This window comes from Crocodylus siamensis, chromosome 6 (genome assembly GCF_052110815.1).
Source record: "Crocodylus siamensis isolate JL-2025a chromosome 6, ASM5211081v1, whole genome shotgun sequence".
NCBI lineage: Eukaryota > Metazoa > Chordata > Crocodylia > Crocodylidae > Crocodylus > Crocodylus siamensis.
The window spans coordinates 9,027,422-9,054,667 of NC_143400.1; the positions used below are offsets into that span (position 1 = coordinate 9,027,422).

Sequence of the window (27,246 nt, forward strand, 5' to 3'; positions counted from 1 at the left end):
GATCCTGGTGAAAAATGCACATGCAACCTAGATGCTTTCTGTCCCCGCTGGGCTGCTTCATGTGTGAAGTAATCATATAACTATGTGTTTTATTCTCAGAGAGAATAAAGACACATCGCCACATTTCCAAGGGCACAAAAACAGTGATTGTGACATGCACATCTGCTGCAGACTGTGTTCACTCTGAGTTTTATCAGGGGCTCAGGTACAGAAACTGCAGGTAAAGCTTGTCGGAATATTTTTCTCCTATGGACAATGTCAACAAAAAGATAAAATATTTTTAATCAGCATTTTCAGAGGAAAGTTCCTATTCTGCATGAAAAATATATGACAACTAAAATTTTAGACAAATGATTTCTGCTTCACCAGAGTCTAGGAAGTGCATTATTTGTTGGTGTCCATTAGCTATATGTTGCTAGCCCAAGACCCTACTAGGCTCAGTATTGTACAAACACTAAACATAAAACAGCCCCTGCTTCAAGGCATTTCCTGTATAAGGTAATCATGAAGAACCAATATGAAGTGTGAACTAATTATAGCCCCAAGGAGAACTGTCAGTGTGCATTGCCGTCATGCCAGAACAGCTGCTGAACAGCTGTATTATGCCTGCAGTCCAAAGACCCATAGGACCCTCTTGTCCAGTGTCAGTGAAGGTAACCCCATTCATTCAAACTAATTCACACCGATTTTCTACCTTAATACATAATTTATTTCAGCTACTTCTTCTTTAAAGTGAATGCAGGGTTTTGGTAAAGTAAAAGCTGGCTGATGTTGGATAGGAATAGAAGTAATCCTCCTCAGTTGTTAACTGGGTGCATTAATGCAAGACAAAACAATGTCCCTCCACAGCTCACCCAGATGCAAGTGCAAATTGTTAGTGAGATATCTGCAATGGGGATTCTCAAAACCCGGTTCATAGAATGAAGGATGAAGCATCGTTTTGCTTTGCATTTGGGTAGCTGTCAACTCGAACAAGGTGTCTCCAAAAGCAAAGCACTTGCTTTGTGTCGGAGCGCTTGCTGGTGGAAAATGAGCAGTTAGAGAATATTGGGTGTGTTGAAGTGGGTAGATTCACAGCAGCTCTGTAGGTGTGTTTGAGTTCAACGAGTGGTTAACGAGCTCAAGGAGACATCTGGCTGCTGGGCATGTCAAAACCATGAAGGCATGGAATTGATCTCTTGGCTCCCAAAACAGGCAAGCCCAGATCTCCAAAAGGATAAAAGGGGCAGAGTTCATCAGAGAGCTAGCTGCATGCTCTCTGAGTTTGCTTCTTCACCACAGAGATCACTCGCTGCCATGAGCCGGCAATCCTACAGTATGAGAACCGGAGGTGGGGGCAAGGGGTTCAGCACGGCCTCTGCTATCACTACAAGCGGAAACAGAGGTGGCTTTAGCTCGGTCTCTGTTGGAAGAGCTGGAGGAGGTGGAGGAGGCTTTGGAAGGCTTGGCGGAGGGGGTGCAGGCAGCAGCGGTGGCTTTGGCACTAGGAGCCTCTATAGTCTTGGTGGTACCAAGAGAATTTCCATCGGTGTTGGCAGTAACCTACGGAGTGGATTTGGCGCTGGAACTGGGGGAGGCCTAGGTTTCGGCAGTGGAGGTGGTGGGGGGGTCGGCTTTGGTGGGGCCGCTGGTGGTGGTGGTGCTGGGCTTTTTCTCAGTGGAGGAGGCGTAGGTGGTGGATATGGTAGTGGATACGGCTTTGGTCCTGGTGGGGGCCTCGGCTTTGGTGGTGGGCCTGGTGGTGGAGGGGGACTTGGTTTTGGTGGAGGATACAGTGGGAGCAGAGGACCAGCAGCGTTCGGCAGTGGCACACCTTGTATTGGTACCATCCAAGAAGTGACCATCAACCAGAGCCTTCTCACACCCCTGAACTTGGAGATTGACCCCAACATTCAGCAGGTGCGAAAAGACGAGAAGGAACAGATCAAGAGCCTCAACAACAAATTTGCTAGTTTCATTGACAAGGTGAGACTTGAGCAAATAGTACAGTAATGACTGTGGTAAAATAATTTGGATGGGTGGATGGAGAGATGCATGGATGGACAGATGCCTAAAAAAGAAAAATCACATTTTCATAATACACGATCTACCGATATATAATTTAATGAATCTCTCATCTGGCAAATATTTCTTTCCTATTTGCATTTATTGATTAAGAACCTCTAAGAAATGAAAGTGTTTCTCAATAGGTACCAAAAAACAAAGATTTTCCATGGCTGATCTTGTAAATTGGAAACATATTAGATTCCTCCCTCTTCCACCATGCCAAAAAAGGTCTAAGCAGTGTACTAAATTATTTTATGCTTTTCTGGAGAAAAACGTGACAGGCCAATGAAAAATATCACTCCCCTCTTAAATGGCCATTTAGTCTTACCTACCTCCTACCATTGGACCACATGCCAATGTCCTTCCCTAGCATGCTTTCTGGATGTGCTTACACTGCATACCACACTGCAACGTATACTACTTCTAAGCAAGCTAAGTTAGACCCTGGAAGCCATCTAGCTGCAAATTGATGCATATGGAGTTTTGCGTTGCTGCCATTAAAGTGCTCCAACTCCCTATGCTAGCTCGTTTATGGACTGACTTGGTATTTTTGGTTTAATACTTCCTCTGCGGTCCTGAAATGACTCCAGCCCTTGTGGTACTCAGAGTGGAATTTCCTCTCCTGAAATGACTGATTTCCCCATTGTCAACCCATCCAAGAGCACCTGCCATTAAATGTCTTTTGCTTTTTGGGTCTCAGGTCCGGTTCCTGGAGCAGCAGAACAAGGTGCTGGAGACCAAGTGGGCTTTGCTGAATGACCAGGGTCAGAAATCCAGTTTGAGCAAAAACAACCTGGATCCTATCTTTGAGGCTTATATCAGCAACCTGAAGAAGCAGCTAAACACCCTTTTAAATGAGAGGGGGCGTCTGGATGGTGAGCTGAAGAATATGCAGGACCTTGTGGAGGACTTTAAGAACAAGTGAGTGAATGATCAAATGCAGGACTTGCAAGTGATCTATGCTAGGAAAGAGGCCTCCAGACCAACTCACTGGAGATGTGTTTGTAATAGCGAGGTTGGCTTAAACAATTCTTGCATTCCTACCTGTACCATCCATGCTAATAGCTTCAATTGAGAAGTAATCCAGTGCCCTTCTCTACAGATATGAAGATGAAATCAACCGGCGCACGGCAGCGGAGAACGAGTTTGTGGTCCTCAAGAAGGTGCGTGATACGAACGCTGACACCGAAGCTGAGTTTAATTTAATTTCTCTCAGTATGTTGGTCCTGATGGCTGGGGTGGCCATAGGGATGTGGGGTCCAAATCTCACTGAAATGCATCCTGCCCTTCCCTAGGTAAGAGTAAATACTGGTTGTCCCACTTTGAGGACCACAAGGGCTGGATGTACGCACACCCAGCTTCCTGTCAAGCACAAGGCAGCTGTGCTGGTCTCTGAAGGCTGAGGGTGGGTGTGAGAGTGAGTGAAGGCTCAGAAATCTTCCATGCCTGCATATACAGGCAGCTGGGGAGGACAGTGTGCAAAATCCCATCTCCCCCTACAAGCTTTCACATGCTGTTTTGCCTGAGGGTATCATGAAGCCTCTGCAGCACATTCCCCCTATTTTGCTTTCTGCTCATGCATGGACCTCCTCCAGACCGCTATAAACTCTGTGCATTTTTTAGCAGTCTCAGTAGGAAGAAAGGCAACATTTGGCCTATGGACATCAATGCTGCATGCAGCATCAAGGCAAACGTCCCACTCTGCAGGGGCAGAAAGGCAGGTTGGCCTTCACGCTTGCTCAGTCCCTGGCTTTGGATGTCACTGTGGTTGCTCTTTTTTAAGGATGTGGATGCTGCCTACATGAACAAGGTGGAGCTGGAGGCCAGGGTGGACGCCCTCATGGATGAGCTCAACTTTCTCCGAGCCCTCTACGATGCGGTATGGGTTCTCCTCATTGGCTTTGCTCTGGGAAATGAGCTGTGGCCCTCAGGAAGTGGCTTAATGTGTAGAGACTTGTTGGTATTAGCCGTGTTGGTCTAAGGATGTAGGCAGACAAGGTTCTTGGGTAGAAGTGATATCCTTTATTAGACCAACTAAACAGTTGGAAAAATTGTCCTTTGCACGCTTTCAGGTACAAACACCTTCTCCAGGCATAGGGAAAATCTGTTGGTGTTTGTCTGCTCTCCTGGGTAGAATAGAAGCCAAAATGCAAAATGCTGGTCTATGAAAATGCAAATGCGATGCAGGAAGATTCAAAGGGAAAGGGAGGGAATAGGTATGAAAAGGTAGACAACTCCCTCCGGGTGGGGAGGGGTCTATTCTGTTGGAGAGAGGGGTGGGAGGAAGAAGCATGGTCCTACTTGGCAGGGCTGTTCTTGGCAGCAGCTACTGAGCCTGCGGCTGCTGCTTCTCCTATAGCAATGCAGGCTTTGGATACTGCAGCTGAGAAACCGGCAGTGGTGCAGGTTCCTGGAGGACCTACCTGGTCCCCTGTTCCTTCATCGCCAGCCATAGGCAACTACAGTGCTGAGTTTGGGGTCTTTGCCTGCCCATGGCTGAGCCGTGGCTGTGAGTTGGGGGCCACACCAGATCTGGTGGCCTGCTCACTTCCCCCTTAGTTGCACTACTGTTAACATGTGTGGGAAGCCAAGCCATCAAAGGAGACCGTTTGATCTAGCAGTTTCAAGTTCTGCTCCTCCCTCTACCTACTTATTAGGGTTGTGTGAGGCTTTGGACCATGATTCGGATCCAGAGAAGCTTCGGATGCTTTGGTGTCTGAAGCAGCGTGTCTGGATCAAAGCACTAGCTTCATTAGGTTTTCCGAGGTGGTTTGGAGCTTCCAAACCACTTCAGAATAGCTTCGGAGCCACTTTGGAGATCCAGCCATAGGTTATAATGGGGAATCAACGAAATATCTATAACTGTTGTTTTTTGTCTGATTTGGATGAAACTTGCAGGGGTGGTAGCCCCTGGTGAGACCACGGAGCCTGCCAAGTTTCAAGATCAGTGCAGAGGTTTGGGGAGAACTGCACCTCAAGCTGCAGACAAGCAAAACTCGTGACATGGGTGACACTGTGTGTGTTAAGGTGCAGCGGGGTGAAAGCTGCAGGGATGGTGGCCCCTGCTGTGCCCATAATGCCTGCCAGCTGTCAAGGAGATAGGTGCAGGGGCTTCTGGGTTCTGGGGCCCTGCACCTCTGGCTGCTGACAGGCAAAACTCATGACTTGGGTGCTTATGCAACTGACTGTCTCTGTCTTGGGGCAATTGCTTGTCTGTATTGATTATTTCCTCTCCTTGGGCTGTGGTTTTGTAGGTGTTAATTAAGTGTTAAGTTAATTAGCAAGGATTAACACCTACAAAACCACAGCCTAAGGAGAGCAAATAATCAATACAGACAATCCACTGCCCCAAGACAGAGACAGTCAGCCGCACAAGCACCCATGGCAGCCTGTCAGCAGCTAGAGATGCCTGTCAGCAAGTAGAGGTGCAGGCCCCACAGGCCCATCACATTTCCATGGATGGGGGGCCCCAGAACCCAGAATCTCCCTGCACCGATCTCCTTGGCAGCTGGCAGGCTTCATGGTCTCAGCAGGGGCTAGCATCCCTGCAGCTTTCACCCCGCTGCGCCTTAACACACACACTATCACCCATGTCACGAGTTTTGCTTGTCCACAGTTTGAAGTGCAGCTCCCCCCAAACCCCTGCACCTATCTTCTTGAAACTTGTCAGGCTTCGTGGCTTCACCAGGGGCTACCAACCCTGCAAGTTTCATCCAAATCAGACAAAAATCAACAAAGTTATAGATATTTCATTGATTCCCCATTATACCCTATGGCCGGATCTCTGAGGCAGTTCTGAAACTTCAGAGCCGCTTTGGCCGGATCAAAGCAGGAAACCGATCCAGAGCTCTGGATCGGATCACTAGCATCCAAAGTGGGCAGATCCAAAGCCGGATCAAATAGCTGCCTACTCGCACAGGCCTACTACTTATCTATTATCTGTCCATGCAGTCAAATCATTTTATCCTTGCTCCTTGGTAGGAGAAGGCCTTCAGCCAGGAAGTTTCTCACTATGGGTCCATACAGTGCTCAACCCAAAGGGGTCCTCATCTCAGTCATCTTGGTGCTCAGCCCAAAGGGGTCTGCCTCCTACGTGCTACAAAAATGCAAATAGATGACCTTGTAGTGCAATGAGGAAAGGATTGTCACTGGGGTTTCTAATCATGTCACTTCTTATAGTAACTGCAGAAGCTCCAAATCGTTCATGTTTAAATGTCTCAGGCTGTTGGACGCTCCACATTCACCTGCCCCTGAGCAGTCTCAAATACTCTTCTTTTATTGTGCACCTGCCTCTTAAATAAAAATATACTAAGAATCAGGGTTATACCTTTTCTTCATCTGGAATAGTCTCATGGAATCTGACAAAATTAGAGTTGGGAGGGAGCTCAGGAGGTCACATCTAGTCCAACCCTCTGCTCAAAGCAGGACCAGCCCCAACTACATCATCCCAGCCAGGGCTTTGTCTAACTGGGTCTTAAAAACCTACAATGATAGTGATATCTCATAACCTCTCTGGGTAGCCTGGTCCAGTGTTTTACTAACCTCTAAATGAGAACATTTTTTCCTAATATCCAAACTCTACTTCTCTTGTTGCAACTTGAGCCCACTGATCCTTGTTCTGTCATCTGCCCCCACTGAGAACAGTCCAGCTCCGTCCTCTTCAGACCCACACTGCAGGGAATTGAAGGCTGCTATTATATCCCCACTCAGTTTTCTCTTTTCCAGACTAAATAAACCCAGTTCCCTCAGTCTTTTTTCATAAGTAATGTGCCCCAGCCTCCAAACCATTTTTCTTGCCCTCTGCCGGACCCTCTCCAGTTTCTCCACATCCATTCTGTCGTGGGGGGGGCCCAAAACTGGACACAGGACTCCAGATGTGGCCTCACTGGTGCTGAATTGGAGGGGGAAAATTCTCTTTGGCAGCTTTATAGTCAATCTGGATTTATACAGGCACAGCCAACACTATAATCCAACCACAAATTGCTTTGAAAAATAGATTACTTTGCTCCCTTTAAATCCAGAGCACCTGAGTGAACACATATGGACTTTCTTCTGATTGACACCTGAGTAGGAGCATCAATCAGCATCTCCCAAGGCTAGTGGTGATATCTGGGTGACACCCATGTACTTTATGCAGGAACTGGCCCAGCTGTCAGCACAGATGTCTGACACCTCTGTCATTCTGTCGATGGATAATAACCGAGACCTGGACCTCAGCAGCATCATCACCGAAGTCAAAGCTCAGTACGAGGACATTGCTAACCGGAGCCGAGCGGAAGCTGAGGCATGGTATCAGACAAAGGTGAGCAGGAAACACAGCTGCCTTTTACCATGATCTTCTGCATGTCTGGGTCCTTTTAAGCAGGCACAGCTGCAGTGGCACTGTGATGTTATAGCCGTAGGAGCTGCAGCCTGCAAGGGGAGACTTGCGGCATTTGAGGTGTTTGCTGCCTCCCAGTTCCTTCTGAACAGATGGAGGTGTCTCTACATCCACGTGTGGCTGCTCAGCAAGTGTATTTCATGGCTGGGCATTTATCTTTTCACTCTTCCTTCTGCATATTAGTTTGAGGAGCTGCAGGCCACTGCCGGGAAGCATGGAGATGACCTGCGTAACACAAAGGGAGAAATCTCAGAGCTCACCCGGCTGATCCAGAGGATACGGGCAGAGATTGAAAATGCAAGGAACCAGGTAGGTATAGCAATGCTGGGCACTAGCAGAAGGAAAACACAGAGTTACCTGCTCCTTTAGCCCATCAGTTGTGCTAGCTGCAACAGTGTTAGGATGCAATAGTTATTCTAGCTATTGGAGCTCTTTGCTTTCCTCCCAGGGGAGGCAGTGCTGTTCACACCCCCCCCCCACACACACACACACTGCATATGCAGCAGAAGTGAACATGGCTAGTAACTACACCTAGATCAGTTAGCGAATATACCAGGCTGGACTGTTCCTATAACTTGGGGAGGCTTCCCGAAGAGTGGAGTGTGGAAGGAGTATTTTTCTCACAGCTCTGTGGTCCTGCCCCTTTCCCGCACTACCTCTTCTTGCCTACATATTGACCCCCCTTTTGGGGTGCAGCAGTGCTGCTTTTGGAGGCCTCGAACAACCCCTCACCCAGATCTTCCCAGATCAGCACTGAGGAGCACCAGCCTCCGGTCACCTCCTTTGCTTTGAAATCCATGTGAATAAAGGAGGGAGAGATGGGGGAAACCCACACAGAGAAATGACTGGCAAGTCAAAGGAACCCCATTGCCTTCCCCTGCAGTGTGCCAACCTGCAGACAGCCATTGCAGACTCAGAGGAGCGCGGGGAACTGGCCCTCAAGGACGCCAAGGTCAAACTGGCCGAGTTGGAGGATGCCCTGCAGAAGGCCAAGGCAGACATGACCCGCCAGCTGCGGGAGTACCAGGAGCTGATGAACGTCAAGCTGGCGCTGGACATCGAGATCGCCACCTACCGGAAGCTGCTGGAGGGCGAGGAGGGCAGGTGGGTGGCACTAATCATCTCTAATACTCTAGTAATAATAATGCTTATGACATAGTGGCTGGTGCAGATTGCTATATGTTAAGTATTTTGCAAGCATTGGGTAAGTCTCATGCTCCTTATTGCACAGGCAAGGAAACAAAGGCAGCAAGACACTCACAAGGAAGAGCACAGTGTAAATCCCTAGATGAATGGACAATTAAGGAGAGAGAGAACATGGTACTATAATATAATTAGGGCCAGAGTTTTAAAGGGTTTATCATTTCAGGGGCAAAGAAGCACCTTGTGTTTTTTCAAAAGCACTGAGGCCTTTATCCCACTAAGGCACCCCTGTGTACTTAAGGGCACCTACATCCCTTCAAACATATGGCTTAGGGTCTCCCTAGATCTTGGTTGCCCCTCTGTAAAAGATGGATAATGGAGAACAAAGGTGTTGGGCAGCTGCATGCGTGGAAGTTGGTTAGATACTAGCGTAGGACAACAACGAGTCGAGTGCTGCAGATGGATGGATATAGAGTTGGAAACATTAAAAAGACAAGGCCTGAGCATGGCAAGACTGCAAACGTGCTGGGCAAAAGCAGCAGCAGCATTGAATGTCATCACAGGTTGATGCATGTGTGGACTGCAAATGTCTCTCCTCCACCTTACGCCTATCTACCTTCTCCAACAGGCTGAGTGGTGACAGCGTCGTGCCCATCAGCTACTGTAAGTAGTTGAAGCAGTCTTATCTGGGTCAGTGCTTCCCCACCCCAGGCTAGGAAAGTGTGGGTCTTTGCTCCCCTCCGGTAGGAGGAACATGTGGGTCTTTGTCTCTTAGCTAAGGGGCTTGCTATAACTGCAAGCTGTAGGGCTTGCTCCGGATGTGGTGGAGAGTCATGCTTATAGTGCAGGCGGTTCTAACCCTAGAATTGCTGCCAATAAGGCCAAAGGGTAGAGTTTCAGGAACCCAGTGGCTGACAGGGTATTGGACTCTCTTGTGGTTTTCTTGCAGCTGTGGTCAGCTCCAGCACTACAGCCAGCAGTGGAGGTGGACTGGGAGGAGGATATGGAGGACTTGGCCTAGGAGGTGGCGGAGGAAGCGGCTTTGGTCTTGGAGGTGGTGGAGGGTTCGGCTATGGAAGCGGAGGTGGACTTGGCCTTGGAGGTGGAAGTGGCGGAGGTGGACTTGGCTTTGGAGGTGGAAGTGGCATTGGCCTTGGATATGGAAGTGGTCTCGGCCTTGGCTTCGGTGGTGGAAGCAGCTTTGGCCCTGGCTATGGAGGTGGTGGTGGCAGCGGGCTGAGCACTGGAGGAGGTAATTTCAGCTCTGGAAGTGCAAAAGGCAGTGGAGCTGGAGCCGCCCCAGGTGTGAAAATTGTCTCCAAAACCTCTACCAGCAAAAAGAGCATCAAAAGTCAGAGCTTGAAGAATTTACCCCAGCCCGAGTAACGCGGGGCTCACAGTACTCCCGTGTGGGGATGGCACTGTGCAGCACCCCACAACTGCTCCTGCACTACTTCTTCGAAGTTTTGCTCCTAAAGCAGGGAAGCAAAGCTTGGGTTTTCTCAAATGGACTTAAGTACTGAAAGTTTCTCCCGCACTCAGGTGCTTGAATTGGGAGCTTTTGGGTATTTCTAGACAGGGAAGAAATGTGTGTGTGTAACGCAGGTTGGTTCATCTGAGTCAGCAGCTGAGGGGAAAATAGCAATAAAGATAAAATAAGCATGGGTTTTAACCTGGCTTACAATATCTAGCCTGAGCTGACAGAAGACTCAAGCTGCCAACCTGACTTAAAACCCGAGAGATGTCCTCTTCACTGCTGCTGTTGCCCAAATGACCTAGCTAGGTTTGGGTGACCCGAGTTACAAACACATTTCTCTGTAGGCTAGACATACCCTTTGTTGCATTCTGTTGCCAAAAAAAAAAAAAAGCCCCAAAACCAAAACAAGCCAATATTTTCAAATACAGAGAACCTAGGGAGAAATTTTCAGAGATACCTAACAAATATAGAAGCCCATTTTCAGTTAGAAAGTTATTAGCACTTAGGCCCTAAATTGCTTTAATGTTTGCAAAAAAAATGGTCCCTCCTCCCATCTCTTTTTTTGGATTTTTAAAATAAATGACCCCATTTTCACAGAGGCTTGAATGTCCGCCCTTGTTTCTGAAGCCAGCAGAAGATGAATAAACCCATCAATTCCCCACTGCTTAGAAGCTTATTATAGCTACTGAAGATGCCCACGTTTGAAAATGTTGGCCCAGGCCATAGCAATTCCTTTAAAAATGGTTTAACTAAAAACTAGCCTAGGCATTTCTTGGAAAGAAAATTTGCCCCCGGTGATGTATTTTCACAACTAAACCAAAGGCAAACATTCACGTTATCAAGTGGCATGTGTGTCATCTTGTGGTCATGTTTCATCAAAGGATGTAGATTAGGGGCAGGCAATTATTTTGGGCAGAGGGCCACTTCCTGAATTTTGGCAAGCCATCAAGGGCCACATGTCAGGCAGCTGTGGGCAGATAAATATTAATTTTGTACATTTTTTAGGGGCCCCACGGGCCGGATAGAATGGCTTGGTGGGCCGCATCCAGCCTGCGGGCTGCATTTTGCCCACCTGGATATAGATAGAAATGACCCTGTCTGTTTGTATAAGAACTCCATTTTTAACTTACTTGGATTTAGAAGAAAATCCTCAACTGAGGCAGAGATGGTTTTCCAAAAGAACAGTTATTTAATACATACATGATGAAATGCAGCAGTTGGAATCAGCTCTGCCTCGAGCGAGGCTTTATGGGTAACTTTTTCAAAAGTAATAAAATAATTTACAAACCAAAGTCCGTTGAACTTTCCAAGGACTTTGGCTCCTAGGTGATTTGGGTGCTCTTGGAAAACTTCCCCTTTCTATGCTCATAAAAAGATAAAGACTAGGATTGCCAAAAGCTGCTAATTGCTGAAGGTAACATTTTCAAATGAGCATAAATGGTTCCTTAACAGTATTTCCAAAAGGCATTGGGGCGCTGAGGTCCAAACTTCACAATGCCTAAGTCACTTTTGAAAATAGGACTCACGTGCTGGATTTTTAAAGGTATAGGGACCTAAATACAGACATAGGTATTTAGTGTCTAGGAACCTAACTTCTACCTAAAAACTAACAGTATCTTTAGACTCCCGAATTCCTTAAAAAATCTGGCCCCGGGTTCCTAAGTCCCATAGTCTTTTGAAAATCCTGCCCAAGATCCATGCCTCAGAGCTTATACTCAATCATGAATGACAGAAAAAAGAGAGGGGCTGGATTTTTGTCTTTTAAACTCTTATTAGAATCATTATTTTTCCCCAATAGGGCCATGTTAATGCTGATTAATGTAATATTGTCCTTTTAGAATAAACCGATGAGATGATACTATGCTTCTAATCACTTTTGAGGTTTCAAATTCAGTAAATACAGTGGATAGAAAGGAATTTTTATCTGTGGGACTCGGGTTCTGGTGTTAGTCACGTCTGTTAAATCTGGAATATGCTCGTTCATTTAAGTGGAGTTTTTCCCTATTTGTAATTAAATTCTGAATCTGACCCACCAATGTGAGAGAAAATTATTTTAGAAGTGACTTCTTTCGAACGTGTTCATCAGGTTTCCAGTAGCCGTGACACAGCAAACATATCCAGATCTACTCTCTAATAAAAATTACTTTGAATAAACTGCCTTAAGGCATCATTTCCACTTTATAAATGCCAGGCTTGTCAGTAATAAAATTCCTCCGTGTCTGTTTTCTGAATTTAAAACATTAAAGCTTTTCTAACTTTTCCTGATTAATAAGCCTACTCTGTTGTTCCCCCTTCACCTTCTTGAATGTTTCTAATAAAATGGGAACGTAATTTATGAGATGTGTTTATGGCCTATTCTTCTTTAGAGGTGCTTTGTTAGAATAAGATATTTCTGTATCAGTCTCAACACAGCGACCTGTTGTTAATGAGTAGGGCTGGTTGGAAATACCTCCTCTGGGACAATTTTAAACTCAGGTTTAAACTGAAAACGAAGCATTGCCTTTCAGCCAGATGTTTGGTTTTGGTCATTTTGGAAGGGAGTTTTTTGTGGGTTTGCCCTCCAAAACCAAAAGTATTTCATCCAAAAGCTAAGGAATGGTGCCTGAAAATGGGAGTGGGGTGGGGAGGGGGGGGGTCCAGGTTTTGGTTTGTTTTCCCCGTCTTGCAAAAAAAGGAAGACTACTGGTTTTTTTAGTTGTTGCTAAAAACTGACCATCCCAACCCCCAGGTATTCAGATCCCATTGAGTTTTACTGGGCACTGGGCTCCTCACTCTTTCAACGTGTTTAAAAAAATCCTGCCCTTATATAAGACAGGGCGAAAAAAATGGCACGATTTCATAATACATAGTACAAAGCAAGATGGCACTTGTTTGTGCAGCTATTTCAGAAATGCACAGTTATTATTTTATCTTAATAACCTTCCACTCCTTTGGCTGCCAGAAGCAGAACAGAGGGATGTCTCCACATGTTGTTTTAGTTTCTTCTTCAAGAATCTCCTGCCTTTTTGTAATTACGATAAATGAGGGTGAGCTCATTTTAACACGAGAGTCTGTCTGAGTGGCCTGGCCTAAAGAGAATACGGGCAGAGAATCAAATCCAGTTCCAGGGAATTTAAATCTAGTAATTAAAAAAAAAAAAAAATCAATATACTGGCTGAGTACAATATGCCCAAGAAAAAAAAAAAAGGATAACAAAAATAAAATCAAAAACTCCAAAAAACCATTGTGACTTCTGTACTAATCATTATTATAATATTTTAATATGTTCTGTTATATTACCATGTGTTGCAATATAATTGAAATCCCAGGGCAGTTCAGAGACCCATTTTGACAGGCACTAGATTGAATTTTTTAGTAGATGAGTATACCACACAGTAAAATAGTCCTATCCCTAAAGAAGTTACAATTTAATGAAGAGAGGCAAAAGGCAGGAAGGGAAACAGATGAGAAAAGTAATGTTAGGGTGACTCAAAGTCAGCGGCAGATCCAGGAAGCGAATCTCTCTCTCTCGACTCATAGTCCTATGTTCTAGCTATTAGACTGGGGCATCTCTTAAAGGGATTAGGCTGCGGTACAATGTCTCCCTGTGCCTTGGGAACTGCCATCCGCCTGGGAGTTACTGGGCAAATTACAACAGCGAAAACCTGGATTAACCATGCAACCGGCCTGGTTCGAACCTGTAAAATCATTGGCTGACTCCACCCACTTGCCTGGTACAACGAAGACGTAGCGATATAAAACCCAGAAATGCTTAGGTCAAAAAAGATGACCACTTAACTCACCTCCCACCTTGATGAGACAGGCCGCTTGTCTGGGGGAATAAATTGTCTTGACTCTTCCCGGGAGAGGCGAATTGCACACCACCCAAATGGTGAATGAAACTTGGATCGCGGAGGCACATGCAAACCTCTTAGGCTGTATCGGGGTGGGCAGTTATTTTGTGCGAAGGGCCGCTTATACTGAGTTTCGCCAAGCCATTGAGGGCTGCATGGCAGGCAATCGGGGCAGATAAATATTAATTTTCTAAATTTTTTAGGGGCTCCATGGCCAGATAGAATGGCCTGGTGGGCCGCATTTGGCCCATCCCTGGGCTACAGAGTAGAGGGAATGTATTTTCTTCCCATTGACCATGATGGATAACTTTTCAGGGAGAGGAGAAATTTTACTGAAGTAAAAACTGAATTTGGACTGAATTTGGGAAACTCCCTCTGGACATTAGAGAAGAAGACCTTCAGCTGTTTCTCTCTAAGGGAAAGCAGTGGAAAGCAAAGCTAGAGGTGTGCCTGCATGCAGCGAGGGAATGCAGCGAGAACTGAGCACTAAGCACCCTACAATGCCAAGCGCATGAATTGGCCATTGTGCACCAAGCACAGCACAAGATCTTCTGAGCGTCTCCATCAGTGACCCTGACTTGCCTGCCCACTTAGGCAGGGAGGAGGTCGCAGTGACTTCATTGCAGCAGTTATTATGCCTCACCTTGAGCAGCCGTGAGCAATTCCATCTCCATTTATATCTAACGAGGAATACTCAGCACCTGGCAGGGCAACGAAGCAAACTCATTACTAATACTGTTGCTGGAGTATTTTAAAAGGTCATTTTTTAATAGAAAACTATGCCTTGGAGCTAAGACAAAATCCATATTTCAAGACGTTACAGATTTATAAATTCCTTAAATGTGCATCTAAATAGAAGTGTCTTGATTTGGCACGAGTCCTATTCCAAGCTCCCTTTGAAATCACCGTTTGGGTGATGAAGAACGAGTGGTACCAATCCATTTTTACATTCCTGTTTGCTTTAAGGAAAGCTTAAAAAGCCACAGGCTAATGTTCCTATGCGGTTTTTTTTTTTGGAAGATCCTCCTAAAAGCCTGCTGAGAGCCCGAAGTTTCTCAGAAAAGGGCACATCTTGTTGTTTGGCATTTGTACAACACGCAACACTCAACTGTGTTGGAAATCAATACTCATGATCACGCTGATGAAAATACTTCATTGACATCAGAGAAAAAGAACAAAGTGATAAAAAGCAAGACTGGGTAAACACCTGAAAATAGCAGGGTTGAGTCTCCTTGCATTTAAACAGGTATAAGGGAGAAGTGACTTCCTGGAAGTCCCTGGAGCTATGCCAGAACCATAAGTTGGTCCTTGATAACATATGCTGTACTTAATGGTAGAAAGCATTACGTGCCAAGGTAAAAGTCAGCTCCGAGGCAACTTTTTCCATGTTCTGAAGCAAAGTCCTGGTGGCTTGATCGTGCAAATCATCTTTCCTGGTGATGATACGGTAGTTCCTCGTGTAAGCCAGTAGGACATACGTGAGTACAGAGAGCACAGACTGGGACTTTGCAAAATGACTGGACAACTCATGTTAGAATAAAGGACCTACCTACCTTACCCATGCTGCTGGTCCAATTGACTTGAGCAGGATCACTCAGGTGAGTCAGGCAAGCAGGACATGGCTCCAAATGCAAGAGCTGATCATGTGAGCAAGGACTTGTAGAAAAACTCCAAGACTTCTCCATGCATTAGTGACTAAACAGCAGTGTTGCTTTACCTTACAATACTTTATATCATTTTTCTTCTTAGCTGACATTGCCTGGGCCAGCTCATGCCCTTAGAAGTTCCAATGAAGATAACGTATTCATTGAAATAAAAACGAACATTGTTTTCTTTGTCATTAAACCCTTTGCATAAATATACAAACTGTAGCCAATATCTCCAGCTTTTATAACTTGACACAACTCCGTGGGTTTTAATGAAGCCAGACTCCCTTCTAGCATAAATTGATCATTAATTCAAGTGCTAAAGTTAAAGCACCTTTGGCTATGCCTGCCCTGCATGTGTATAGACACCCCGGGTTCCACCGAGGCCAATAGGTATGTGCCAAGTTAGAGTTGTAGGTGATTTGACTTTTGAAGTTAGAGAAAGATAAATATTGACACATTTAAGCTATTTGTGACATGAAAAGCTATGGAAATTAGTCTGAAAAGGGTTCCACACAACTGTGGTCACGCTGTTCCCAGGACTCAAACTGCTATAAAAGTGACTTGAATATCAATCTCTTTACATATCTCCCTTATTATGGTATTAAAGAGAGAAGACATCATTTCTCTTTCTGGAGATCTTCCACAAAGTCAATGCATGTTGTAATGTATGATGGTGCATGGCTACAGCACTTTGTGGACTGATGACATGGGACCTGGGGTAATTTTTTTTTCAGATAAGCTTTAAATGTCAAATGTAATATAAGAAATTGGGCTAAATTTACACTCTTGATATTACAGCACCCCCTTGCTACCACACGAATATATCCAGATCATTGGATATTCTGTTAAGACACCATTTCAAATAATTAATTTTCTGATGTCTCACTTGAATGAGCTTCAGGTGGTAATGACTCATATTATTGGCAGTAAGGTGTGCCGGGCATGATTGAAGATGATGGATTATGCAAACATCAGGGCTTCTGATTGCAATTAAAAGAGAGAAAAAAAGCCCAGCCGTTTAAATTCAGGTTCTTTCAAGTTCTGAGACAAAGGAAACTACTTCTGGAAGCTTACCAACAGAAAACAAGCTGCAAGACGATGCAGATACCCTTAAGCCGCTGATTTTGGATTGAAAATCTGGGTTTGCTCATTCAACTGGCTCTACCAAAAAAATCTCGCTTGTTTAGTTATACAGGATCCAATCTGCCTGGCTTACAGGGTACAATCTCTCACTTTACAAGTAGTCCCCTTGCCATCACAATGGAGTCGCTGTGCAATAAGGCAGCGACCACAGTGAAGTACGCTTCAAGAAGGGGAACAGCAATGAAATACTGTGCAAGATGGGCTCACAATTTTCACAAGTTCTCCATGATGCAGGGGGAGGAATCCACTTTTGAATCCTCCACCTCGTTCTCCAGCCCGACAATAGAGAAAGCTCTCCGCTCTTGTATCGTAAAGGGACCTGATTGTCAAATGGCATGGAGCAATGCCTCTCTGATGCTTGCCTCTTATATCAAATAACCAAACGTTGAGGCAGCCAGTTTTTCTCATAGGAGTAGTGTGAATGGAAGATGGATCCGGGTGACCATACCTCCAGCCTGAACGCCATGACTTTCACTACATGGAGAGCAGAATGTCATAGCAGTCCATCCCCTGGATCCAAACCTTAGTTATCAGAATGACACTTTTTTTTGGCAACAGCTGGCATTGTGTTTCAAACTGATCTCTTTTTAAGGTTTCTTTTGTACCATACTTCACCTCTACTCTTAAGGTTGAGACAGTGCTGTAGCATGACCACTGGTATGGTATTTTGTGCCATTTTAAGCTTGAAAGCAATACCGTATTTCTACTCTCAGATATGAGACCGTAACTTGTAACTAACAGTATTTCACTTATTTGAACCAATTTGGCTATCTGAATGGCGTGTTAGAAAATGCTTTCCAGGGAGGTTTGGATAAGAAAGGGCGTGCTATAGTATACACCGATGACTTAGAAAATGATGCAGTGTTCCCAGATTTTGCAGAATAGAGGCTAAAGAACCACGGTAAGACTAACCAAAAAAAGGCACCATAAAAATATTGTTTCACAGTGAGATTTACTCATTAATTTTGATAACTGACTCTTCCGGGAAACAAATCTACTAGAAAACAGTGCCCTATGTGTTTTTTCAACTGGCCAACCCATAGAATTCAAGAGAGAAATCCATTTTCACATATGTATATGCAATAGGCAAGGATTTGGGAGGCCAATGGCTCTTGTTGGACCAAATGTATGATTGGGATAAAGTTAGGCAAACTTTTGAATGTAAGACATTCTTCATCAGGCTCTCATCAAATGCAGGCATTCGCAACCCCATCTAACTTTGTCGCAGCCGTGCAGTTGGTCCAATGAAAGACATCACCACGAAAAAATAGTCCTTTCCTTGTCCATAATTCCTGGACTGTCATGGCTACATCAGTCCAATACTACCAGAATATATTTGCCTGGGAAGTTTCAAACCGCCTATAGAACACGTATCCTGTAGTGAACTCCAGAGACGTGTTCATCAGCTGGCATAAATTAACACACCTCATTGTTTTTACGGTGGAAAATTATTGGCATATAAATCATTAGAGTAATTTGTATAGACCGCTGTTGGTTTCAGGGATATTCCATAAAAGGCCAGTTAAATGTGATAATGCTACCCAATGCAGCATAGAATTTGTCTGGAAAGGCAACAGACTCTTAGCTACTGTTAACCACGCTACATAACTCCATTCTTAAATCTTTCCTAAGATGCAGAGATACCCTAGCAATGCTATGATGGTGGAGGTGTGATAGTCAGCAGATTTTGAGTCAGCTGGGTTAATCCGTCAGACTCCTTCTAATGTTTCTTGCACTTGACGCCAATTTTTTTAAATAATCAAATATGAGCAGACATTAAAAATAAAAACTCGAGGCTGAGCTTTTCCAAGTCAATTAGAGAAGCTGTACACCCCATTCCTACTAGACTGGATGGGAATTGGGCATTTATAGTCTCAAGAAGGCTCTGAAACCCTCCACCTGCTTGCTAAGGTGATCTTTTGACATGGTGTTCTTTGCCGTCAGACTTGTAGCCACACAATGTACTCGTGATGATCCCTGTCTTGCAAATATTTGAGCAGGGCAAGCAGCTTTACTTACATGAGTAATGACAGGAATGGCTTGTGAGGGAGCAATGCAACTCACAGGATCTCTGCAGACTCACATATGCTGTCCTGAATCCTAGGAGGCAGTGCTGCAGAATCAGGCCCACAGTCTGGTTTAATTAACGATTCAAAACAAAGTCCTATGGGAAGGAGAGTTCTATCACACCGTTACTTTCTTGCCTGCAAACAATGCATTTTTCAGGCCTGTGCTACTAGCGAGGTGTGTTGGGGGAGGCAAGTTGCTGCAAGGCACGTCAAGTCTGCAGCTGTAGGAGATCGTCCCATGACGCATGCCAAGTTTCCCAAGCAAATAAAAGAGGGAGGCACTCCCGGCTCTTGCACCAGAAGGGTCCCAGCTCCTTCACCCTCTGCTCTTCTCCCTCAGCTTAGCTTTTTTAGTGCTTGGAGTCTCTCCTGCTCTTTGTCTTTTCTAGTAAGCCAGCCATCATGGCCACGCGCACTTCAGTCAGGTCCTCCATGGGAGGGGGATACAAGACCTTCAGTTCAGGTTCTGCTGGGCTAGGAAGTGGCCTTGGCGGCAGTGGGGCCAGAACAAGCTTCAGCTCTGTCTCCCTCTCTCGAGTTGGAGGAGGGAGGGCTGGCGGCTTTGGTGGTGGAGCTGGAGGCGGCTTTGGCAGCAGAAGCCTTTACGGTGTAGGTGGAAGCAGAAAAATATCCTATGGTGGAGGTCTCCGGGCTGGATTCGGTGGAGGATACGGCTTTGGTGGAGGAGCAGGCATGGGGGGTGGTTATGGTGGAGGTAGTGGCTTTGCATTAGGTGGAGGTGGCGGTGGAGGTGCTGGCTTTGGCATGGGCGGCCCAGGCTTTGGCATGGGCGGCCCAGGCTTTGGATTTGGAGGCCCAGGTTTTGTTGGCCGAGGTGGCCCTGGGTTTCCTGTCTGCCCACCTGGTGGTATCCATGAAGTGACAGTCAACCCGAACCTCCTGACACCGCTCAAGCTGGAGATTGACCCGGAGATCCAGAGAGTGCGATCACAGGAGAGGGAGCAGATCAAGACCCTCAACAACAAATTTGCTTCCTTCATTGACAAGGTGAGGATCTATCTTGAATCTACAGTCTGTCTGAAACATTTTCTGTAGAGGTCAGAGTCTTCAAAGGAGGGAAAATAGAGAACAAAGTCCTGTGCCGTTAGTATGGGCCATTTAGGGAATTTCCATATGCCCCAGAGCTAGCCACAGACAGCAGGATTTTGTTGCTAGGAAAAATCATGGCTAAAAACCTGGGATTTGTCTTAAACATTCCTGTTGCAGAGAAGCACTGCTTTTCAAACTCTGTTTCAGTATTTCACTGTATTACCCTAAGGCTCCGCTTCTTATTATTCAAATGACGAAGTACCTTTGGATTCAGTGGGGTCATGCTAACTGAAAGCAGTTCAGAAGCCAGGACAAGATTTGCTAAGATACTTAGGCACCTAGAGATGTTTCATGTGCTTTGGTGTTTGGAAAATTCTATCTTTAGGCTCCTAAATACCTTTGAACATCTCCCACCAGGTTAATTCATTCCTACATGGAACATCCCTGGCATATTTTCTCCCCCTCATCCCTGTTCTGGATCATCCTGTCCAGATCTGGACCATTTTTCTCATCTTGTTTACCTCTTGGTTCTTTTCTTATCTTCCAGGTCCGATTCTTAGAGCAACAGAACAAAGTCCTGGAGACCAAATGGACACTTCTGCAGGAACAGGGACAAACCGTTACCAGAAAGAGCCTGGAGCCCCTCTTTGAGGCATACATTAATAACCTCAGGAGGCAGCTAGACAGCTTGTTAGGGGACCGATCAAGACTGGACTCAGAACTGAGGAATATGCAGGACATGGTAGAGGATTTTAAGAACAAGTAAGAAACTATACATTAACTTCTAGACCATATAGGCAAAACCAAGGCAGAAGTCTCATACGGTATTGAGTGCTCTTTATGTCTGTGTTATTTTGCATTTGTTCTTGACAAAGCACATGCATCTATGGAGCCAGCTTCTGATCGCACGTGTAAATACAGAGTGTGCCCTTTTGCTAGCCTAGATTTAACGAATCAAAAACCAGCCTCCAGTCCCAGTTTCACTTCGATGGCTGGATTTAGGATCGGGGAAAAGGGATCAGAATTTGCATTTGTTCAAGATAAAGCTGAGGTTTCTAAACTTCCTATTTCACCAGTATAATCTATGCAGGCAGCGGAAAATTAAACGTGATTGCAGTCTAGGAGACTGTAATCCCGGAGTTCTCATATAATAGGCAGCATTAGTTGGCAAGACTTAGCAAGTTCAGAGCAGAGAAAATTACAAGATCAAAAAATGTTCAGATAGATAGATATAGTGCATGAAGTTGGCATGGAAAAGTAGTATGAATTCCCTTCTGGTACATGTATTTGTATGTGTTTTCCCCTTTTTTTGAATAGTCATGTATGGGACAAGACAATGAATGATCTTTGTTGCCTGTGATAACACAGTTCCAAGAAAAGTAAATACTGCAGAGGAAGTATCTGTTTTCAAAACCCACATTGGCTCCCAGTTCAGCTTTCATTTTTTCTTGTTCCCAGGTCCCTTTTGAAATCCGTTTGCACAAAGGTAGTGCAAGTTAGAGAGCTGGCATAAAGCTGTCTGGATACATCCAGATCACCATGCCGCTGCCAAGATAAGATTTTTCTTCTGTGTGTCTAGCCAACACCCTGCCTATCTGATCAGAAGACATGGCCCTGAGCCATAAAATTTTGCAGAAATGTATTTTTAGCATAATGAGTTACTTCTAACTCAAAGATCTGAGCTTCTTTTATTTCTTAATGAAGATTTATAGTGAGTTCTTCAGAATTTCTTTCTAATTTCTTTATGGAGTTTTAAATGGCCATTACTAATTTTGCATTGGGAAATGGTTACCAAAATATAAGATGCTTATTCCTCATGATCTTGACCTCCTTTCTGCAAAGATTGGTGCATGTATTTAAAACACAGCGTGCAGGATATTTTGCTTCAGCCAGTATAAAGTTAAGTCTTTGCACATCAGTAACCAATGAGTAACTCAACTCATCTATATTTGAAGCAAGTGTATTACCGTGGGCTTCTGTACTATCATTCAAATGCAGAGTGTTTCTTCAGTTAAAGAACATCCTACTTCCTAACCATAGCCTCTTCTCATATCACAAGCTTTTATCCTCCAAATAGCCCTGTGAGGTAGGAAAGCGATATCTTTCTCATCTACAGATGCAAGAAATGATGTATAAACTACAGATGGACTTTTCAAAGTGTTTTAGCAGCTGAAGCCACCTCTGAAAATGGGACTTAGGACTTTACATGTCTTTTATCCCCAGGGCATGCTTGCATTGCCACTGAGAGGCATGACTGAGATGCGTAGGCACACCCAAGCTAGATCTAATAAAGTTAGCTCAGGCAATAACAGCAGCAAGGAGGCAACATAAGAAGCTAGCCACCCAGGGTCCCTTTAAACTTGTGTATCTCATCTTCAGTGCTAGAGGTAACCCAGATAAGCCAGAGAAAAGCAAGGTTGGGCGTGCTTCCCCATGCCGCGATCACGCCATTTCCACTGCAGTGTAGATGCACCTTAAGTAACCCTACCAAGGAAGTCTTCTGGAAGAGCAGAAACTTGCACCCGACACATTGGACTATCCCCTCGCAAGCAGCTCAGCTGAAATACTACCGTTGGCCACTTCAACCTATAGCATAATACTTCACGCTGTTAGCTCAGATTGGCAGCAGTTTTGAATCCACCTGGCTTTTGTCCTTATCTCTGCTTTCTGTGTGGGTTATCTGGGTTGGCCTTAACTAATGGAGCTGTCTCTCTCCTTTATCCCAACAGATATGAAGATGAAATTAATCGGCGCACTGGTGCAGAGAATGAATTTGTGATGCTCAAAAAGGTGAGTGTGGCAGGGTTACGGGCCTGACCCTAAGATGATCTCAGGACCCAAAGCCACAAAGACCCATGGAGACCCAGCCCCTAGTTGGGACCTCGATGAGCTCCATCAAGGAAAAAACTGTGGCTTAGTTGACACCAGTTGGAGCTCTGTCCCATCCATTTCAGGGGAGCTACACTGATGCATCCTAGTATGAGCTTTGTTGCTTAATCAAATTCTGACTCCAGCAAAACCAATGCAAGTTCAGTCCTTCACTTCAGTGGGGTCAGAATACAGCAGTAACCTCCTGCCAGCTCACAGCCAAAAAGCCTTTCTGAGCACTGAAGGGCTCCTTTAGGGCTGGAGGAAATGCAACCTTTTCAGAGCTGGGTGGAAGGAGACCTCATCCATGCCTGTTTTCATGTTTGTTCTATGGCAGCCAACAGCCCAGGGATGTGTAGAGCAGCAAATCCATTAGTGCCAAGACAAATGTCCCAAAACCTCACCAGTCCTCCACCCCCAGTTCATCGCAGCATAGACTGCAAAGGCATTGCCCCTCTTGATAGGACTCTCTGTGGCCATAGGAGACTCTATGCTTCATCCCTGCATCCCTTATTTTTGCTCTCTTCTCTTTAGGATGTAGATAATGCTTACATGAACAAGGTGGAGCTGCAGGCCAAAGCAGATTCGCTGATGGATGAAATCAACTTCCTGAGAGCTCTCTATGAAATGGTAAGCAGTCCACCCACTGCCTTAGACACCTGCAGAATTCCCTGCCTGAATAGCAGGGGGGAGCACAAAGAAGTCACGAGGCAAGATTGGGCAGGTCAGCATGCTGATGACCATGGTCCCAGCACACCAGCTTGCCCGATCATTGCCAGTTCCACGCAGCCACAGAGTCATAGTCACAGAGAAGTGGGGCTGGAAGGGACCTCAAAAGGCCATCTAGATGGCAGAACATGAGTGACTTGGCCTTGTGTCTCTTGCAGGAGCTGTCGCAGGTGCACCAGCAGGTGTCGGACACCTCTGTCATCCTGTCCATGGACAACAACCGTAGCCTGGACCTGGACAGCATCATCTCAGAAGTCAAAGCTCAGTATGAAGACATCGCGAACAGGAGCCGGGCGGAGGCTGAGTCTTGGTACCAGAGCAAGGTGAGCTACCAAATACTGAACCAGGGAAGGCTTTACCCTGAACTTTGATATATACAGGTTCACATTCATGTTACACCCGGCATCAAGTTGGCTCCTTGCACTTAGTAGTAGTAGTAGTAGTAGGCAATTATATAGGGATTATTTAGAGAGTTTCAGCCACTTGGTGCAGGTCTTACAATGAGACAATGTGCAGAGCTGGCATTAGGACCCAGGTGTCCTGACTTCCCAATCCACTCTAACTATTGGACAAGGCTGTCTACAGCTATTCATGCCCCCCTCCGTGTCTGCTTTCTGTGTCGTGGCAGTGACAACTGCTGCTCCTTGCTCTTGACATCCCTGTAAAGGATACAAGGAAGCCACAGGGGCATAGCCAAGTTCTAGACAACTGCGCTTGCTAACGAGTCAAAGTTTAGTGCCCGTGTACGCTGCGTCTTCATTAGGGTCAGGTGGCTTCTGTAGTAAGCGAGCTATCCATTATGGGGCTGAGATGCTATTGAGAGGGATGCTGCCCAAATTCTAGGAAGTGCATAAAAGTAAATGATTTCCCTGCTTCTCATTCTTGCTCCGGACAATCAGTATGAGGAGCTGCAGGTCTCCGCTGGGCGTCACGGAGATGACCTCCGCAGCACAAAGATGGAAATCACAGAGATCAACCGGTTGATCCAGAGGCTGCGCAATGAGATTGATAACGTGAAGAAGCAGGTAGAGTGAGGGCAGGGGAGGGCTCCTTGCTTGTGGGAGGCTGGTTGCCACCTGGGAAGGGCAGAAGTGGATGGAAATTGTGTGCAGTAGCAGCCCCCTGCTCCCTCTGCTTTTTCCATGGCATGATGTCGGGTGGTCTTGGTGTCTATAGCTGGGTGAGAGGGTTTGAGGAGCTGAATCCTTCAATAAACAGTTGCATGTGAACACAAGGGGCTGGACTTGATGGCCCAGGAAGCCCCATGTGGGCCTGGACTCCTTTATCCTAGGAAACAGTTATGGGACCTGCAAAGCCACCTCTGCTCACAGTGTTGGAGAATAAGGCAGTACTCCTATTGTAGATGTGGTGGTTGGAGATGCCCGTCTGAATCCCAGAAGCTGAATTTGGGGATAACAGGGAAACTGGAAACATTAGTGATTGCACTGGAAGAGAGAACCCAAATGGGCATGGGAGGAAAGCTGGTGTGAGCAAATGGTGGGTCCATCAATCACCCACTTAAGCAGCAACACTGCAATTCTTGCATTGCAATTCTTGTAGTGCGCCAGCCTTCAGGCCGCCATTGCTGAGGCCGAGGAACGTGGTGAAATGGCCCTCAAGGATGCCCGGGCCAAACTGGCTGACCTGGAGGATGCCCTGCAGAAGGCCAAGGCTGACCTGGCCCGCCAGCTGCGGGAGTACCAGGAGCTGATGAACGTCAAGCTGGCGCTGGACATCGAGATTGCCACCTACCGGAAGCTGCTGGAGGGTGAAGAGAGCAGGTGAGAGCACGTTACACTACTACAATCTGAAGAGTCCAGCAAACCTTGCACTCAGTGGCACCCATTGCCCATGTGCAAACTGAAAGCCTGGGCCACACAGGCTAAACTATAGCAAGGGGCAGAATAAAGGTACATGCTAGAGTCTGAGCCCTCCTGGACCAAGATGCCCTTCCTCTGTGTACAGCCCCGGCACATTGTGAGTGCGCTGTGATTCAGCAAGCATGGTGTGACTCACACCTGCAGCTTGCAGTGCAGAAGTACCCACTGGCTGAGGATCTCTGGCTAGCATTAGGAGTGTCCGATTAGACGGCGTGGTCCTCTTTTGGCCTTAACAACCAGGGCCCCTTTCCGTATTGCCTTTTGGACCGGCTGCTTCCCTTACATGCCTTCCCGTCTCATTCTTCCCTAACAGGCTGGCGGGAGAAGGAGTTGGAGCCGTAAGCGTGTGTAAGTATCTTGCCTTTCGACCTCTCGTGGGTTGTGTCATGGTAGCGGGCATTGGGCTTTTTTCCCCCTCCAGGAACCAGGGACATCTAACCGAGTTGGTGGTTGCTTTGTTTTCTCCAGCTGTGGTCAGCTCCTCCACAGGAATGGGATACGGCGGTGGAAGCTTGGGAGGAGGCCTCGGAGGCGGGCTCGGCCTTGGCGGCGGTGGAGGCGGTGGAGCCGGTTACGGCATGGGAGGCGGTGGAGCCGGTTACGGCATGGGAGGCGGCGGAGCCGGTTACAGCATGGGAGGCATGGGTGGCGGGAGTGCCATCAGTCTGGGGGGTGGTGGGGGCTACGGGTCTGGCGGCGGCATGGGGCTCAGCATGGGAGGCAGCAGCTTCAGCGGTGGAAGCGGCAGGGGCCTGAGCTCCGGCGGGGGAAGCAGCTCCAGCATGAAAATCGTATCGAAGACCACCACGACCAAGAAATCCATTCGGTAAAGAGGAGGCGGCCTCCAGGGGACCCTCCCTGAATGAAAGCACGTTTCCTACCTGCTGAGCGCAAGTGCAGCCTTTTGAATCCATGGTGTAAATAGCTGAGCTAATCTTCTTGTTCCTTCTCCTCTTCCTGGGGGAACGGGCACAAAAAGGCTCTTCCAGCGGGAATCGGGAAAGTCATCGGCCAAAGCAAACCACTTCCTAAGCTGTTGTTGCAATCGGTGTCATGACCGAGGTCCTACGCCCCTGACTCAGCACACTACTTCAGCATGTGTCCTGATGCTAGCTCTCCCTGGAGTCCTTTACGCTGTGTCGGACCAGGATCCATGCAATCCTCACTGCCAAATAGGCAGCTAAATCCGATGCGGGGAGAGGGCGGTATCATGGCCGAGTGGTGCCTGGACTCGCTGTAAAGTCTTTTGTCTGCAATCGTTTTCTGTTTGAGCATGTTTCGTTTGCTCTCAAAAGAAGAGAAAATCCCAGCTAAAGCCACGTGAAATTACAGGCACCCTGTTCTTGCCAAAATGGTGTCGAGGCCGAGGAATATAACCTGTCTCCGGCATGAGTTCCACCCTGTAGGTTTCTTGATTGCAGCGATAAGTGCCCCCAGCACCTTCTGTTTAGTGAGTGACACCCAGGAAAAGGCTACTGCTTTCTGGTGCTGTATGAACTACAGTCCTGATTTCTTATTACTTCTTTGTCCTTCCGGCTACAGCCCTTGACTTTCTGACTTACAGTACTGAATGTGTAATAAAAAGCATTTCTCATTTTTAAACCTGCCTTTTGTGCTGTGCTTTCCGCCCGCCCCCGCCTCCCCTTCAAAATATTATGGGTGGTCTCCTCCTAGAACTGTGTCTCAGCTGGGATCCAGGTTGCAGTTAGTAGAAAGAAGTTGGCACATGTTGAGAGTTGGATGTCGAACACCCTGGCTCCCTCCAGTGGCAGCTACCTGGGATTTTTTTGCCTCCAGCTTTCTCACTCCTTTTACTGGTTCCAGTGGGCTAATGAGACTCCCCCAGTCTGAGTACTGGCACAAAGCTCTTCCTCGTTATGTGGGGCCTGAAAAATCAGACACCCAGTGAAGAAAAAAGTAGCTGGTGTCTATCAGAGAAGGGAACGCTGGCCGTATCCCACGTGGGTATCTGTAAGTAG

At 46.4% G+C, this 27,246-nt stretch overlaps 2 protein-coding genes across 2 annotated transcripts; both read left to right on the forward strand.

Moving 5' to 3' along the window:
* Positions 1-1,296: 1,296 nt before the first annotated feature.
* On the forward strand, positions 1,297-12,375 carry LOC149860903 (keratin, type II cytoskeletal cochleal-like). Its single transcript, XM_090051871.1, has 9 exons — positions 1,297-1,965; positions 2,747-2,967; positions 3,149-3,209; positions 3,830-3,925; positions 7,184-7,348; positions 7,610-7,735; positions 8,310-8,530; positions 9,198-9,232; positions 9,519-12,375. Exons 1-9 carry the CDS (start codon positions 1,297-1,299, stop codon positions 9,953-9,955), a joined length of 2,031 nt encoding a protein of 676 aa, XP_089907997.1. The 3' UTR covers positions 9,956-12,375.
* Positions 12,376-19,023: 6,648 nt separating this feature from the next.
* LOC149860904 (keratin, type II cytoskeletal cochleal-like) lies at positions 19,024-26,869 on the forward strand. Its single transcript, XM_090051452.1, has 9 exons — positions 19,024-19,748; positions 20,338-20,552; positions 22,520-22,580; positions 23,193-23,288; positions 23,546-23,710; positions 24,287-24,412; positions 24,948-25,168; positions 25,581-25,615; positions 25,736-26,869. Exons 1-9 carry the CDS (start codon positions 19,143-19,145, stop codon positions 26,095-26,097), a joined length of 1,887 nt encoding a protein of 628 aa, XP_089907578.1. The 5' UTR covers positions 19,024-19,142; the 3' UTR covers positions 26,098-26,869.
* The last annotated feature ends 377 nt before the right edge of the window (positions 26,870-27,246 follow it).

Excerpts from the sequence above, each read along its gene's own strand:
- LOC149860903 (XM_090051871.1), top strand. The coding sequence starts at position 1,297 with ATGAGCCGGCAATCCTACAGTATGAGAACCGGAGGTGGGGGCAAGGGG. Across the intron at positions 3,210-3,829 it reads AGTTTGTGGTCCTCAAGAAG|GATGTGGATGCTGCCTACAT; the intron begins GTGCGTGATACG and ends CTCTTTTTTAAG. Across the intron at positions 8,531-9,197 it reads CTGGAGGGCGAGGAGGGCAG|GCTGAGTGGTGACAGCGTCG; the intron begins GTGGGTGGCACT and ends CTTCTCCAACAG.
- LOC149860904 (XM_090051452.1), top strand. The coding sequence starts at position 19,143 with ATGGCCACGCGCACTTCAGTCAGGTCCTCCATGGGAGGGGGATACAAG. Across the intron at positions 23,711-24,286 it reads AGTCTTGGTACCAGAGCAAG|TATGAGGAGCTGCAGGTCTC; the intron begins GTGAGCTACCAA and ends CCGGACAATCAG. Across the intron at positions 25,616-25,735 it reads AGTTGGAGCCGTAAGCGTGT|CTGTGGTCAGCTCCTCCACA; the intron begins GTAAGTATCTTG and ends TGTTTTCTCCAG.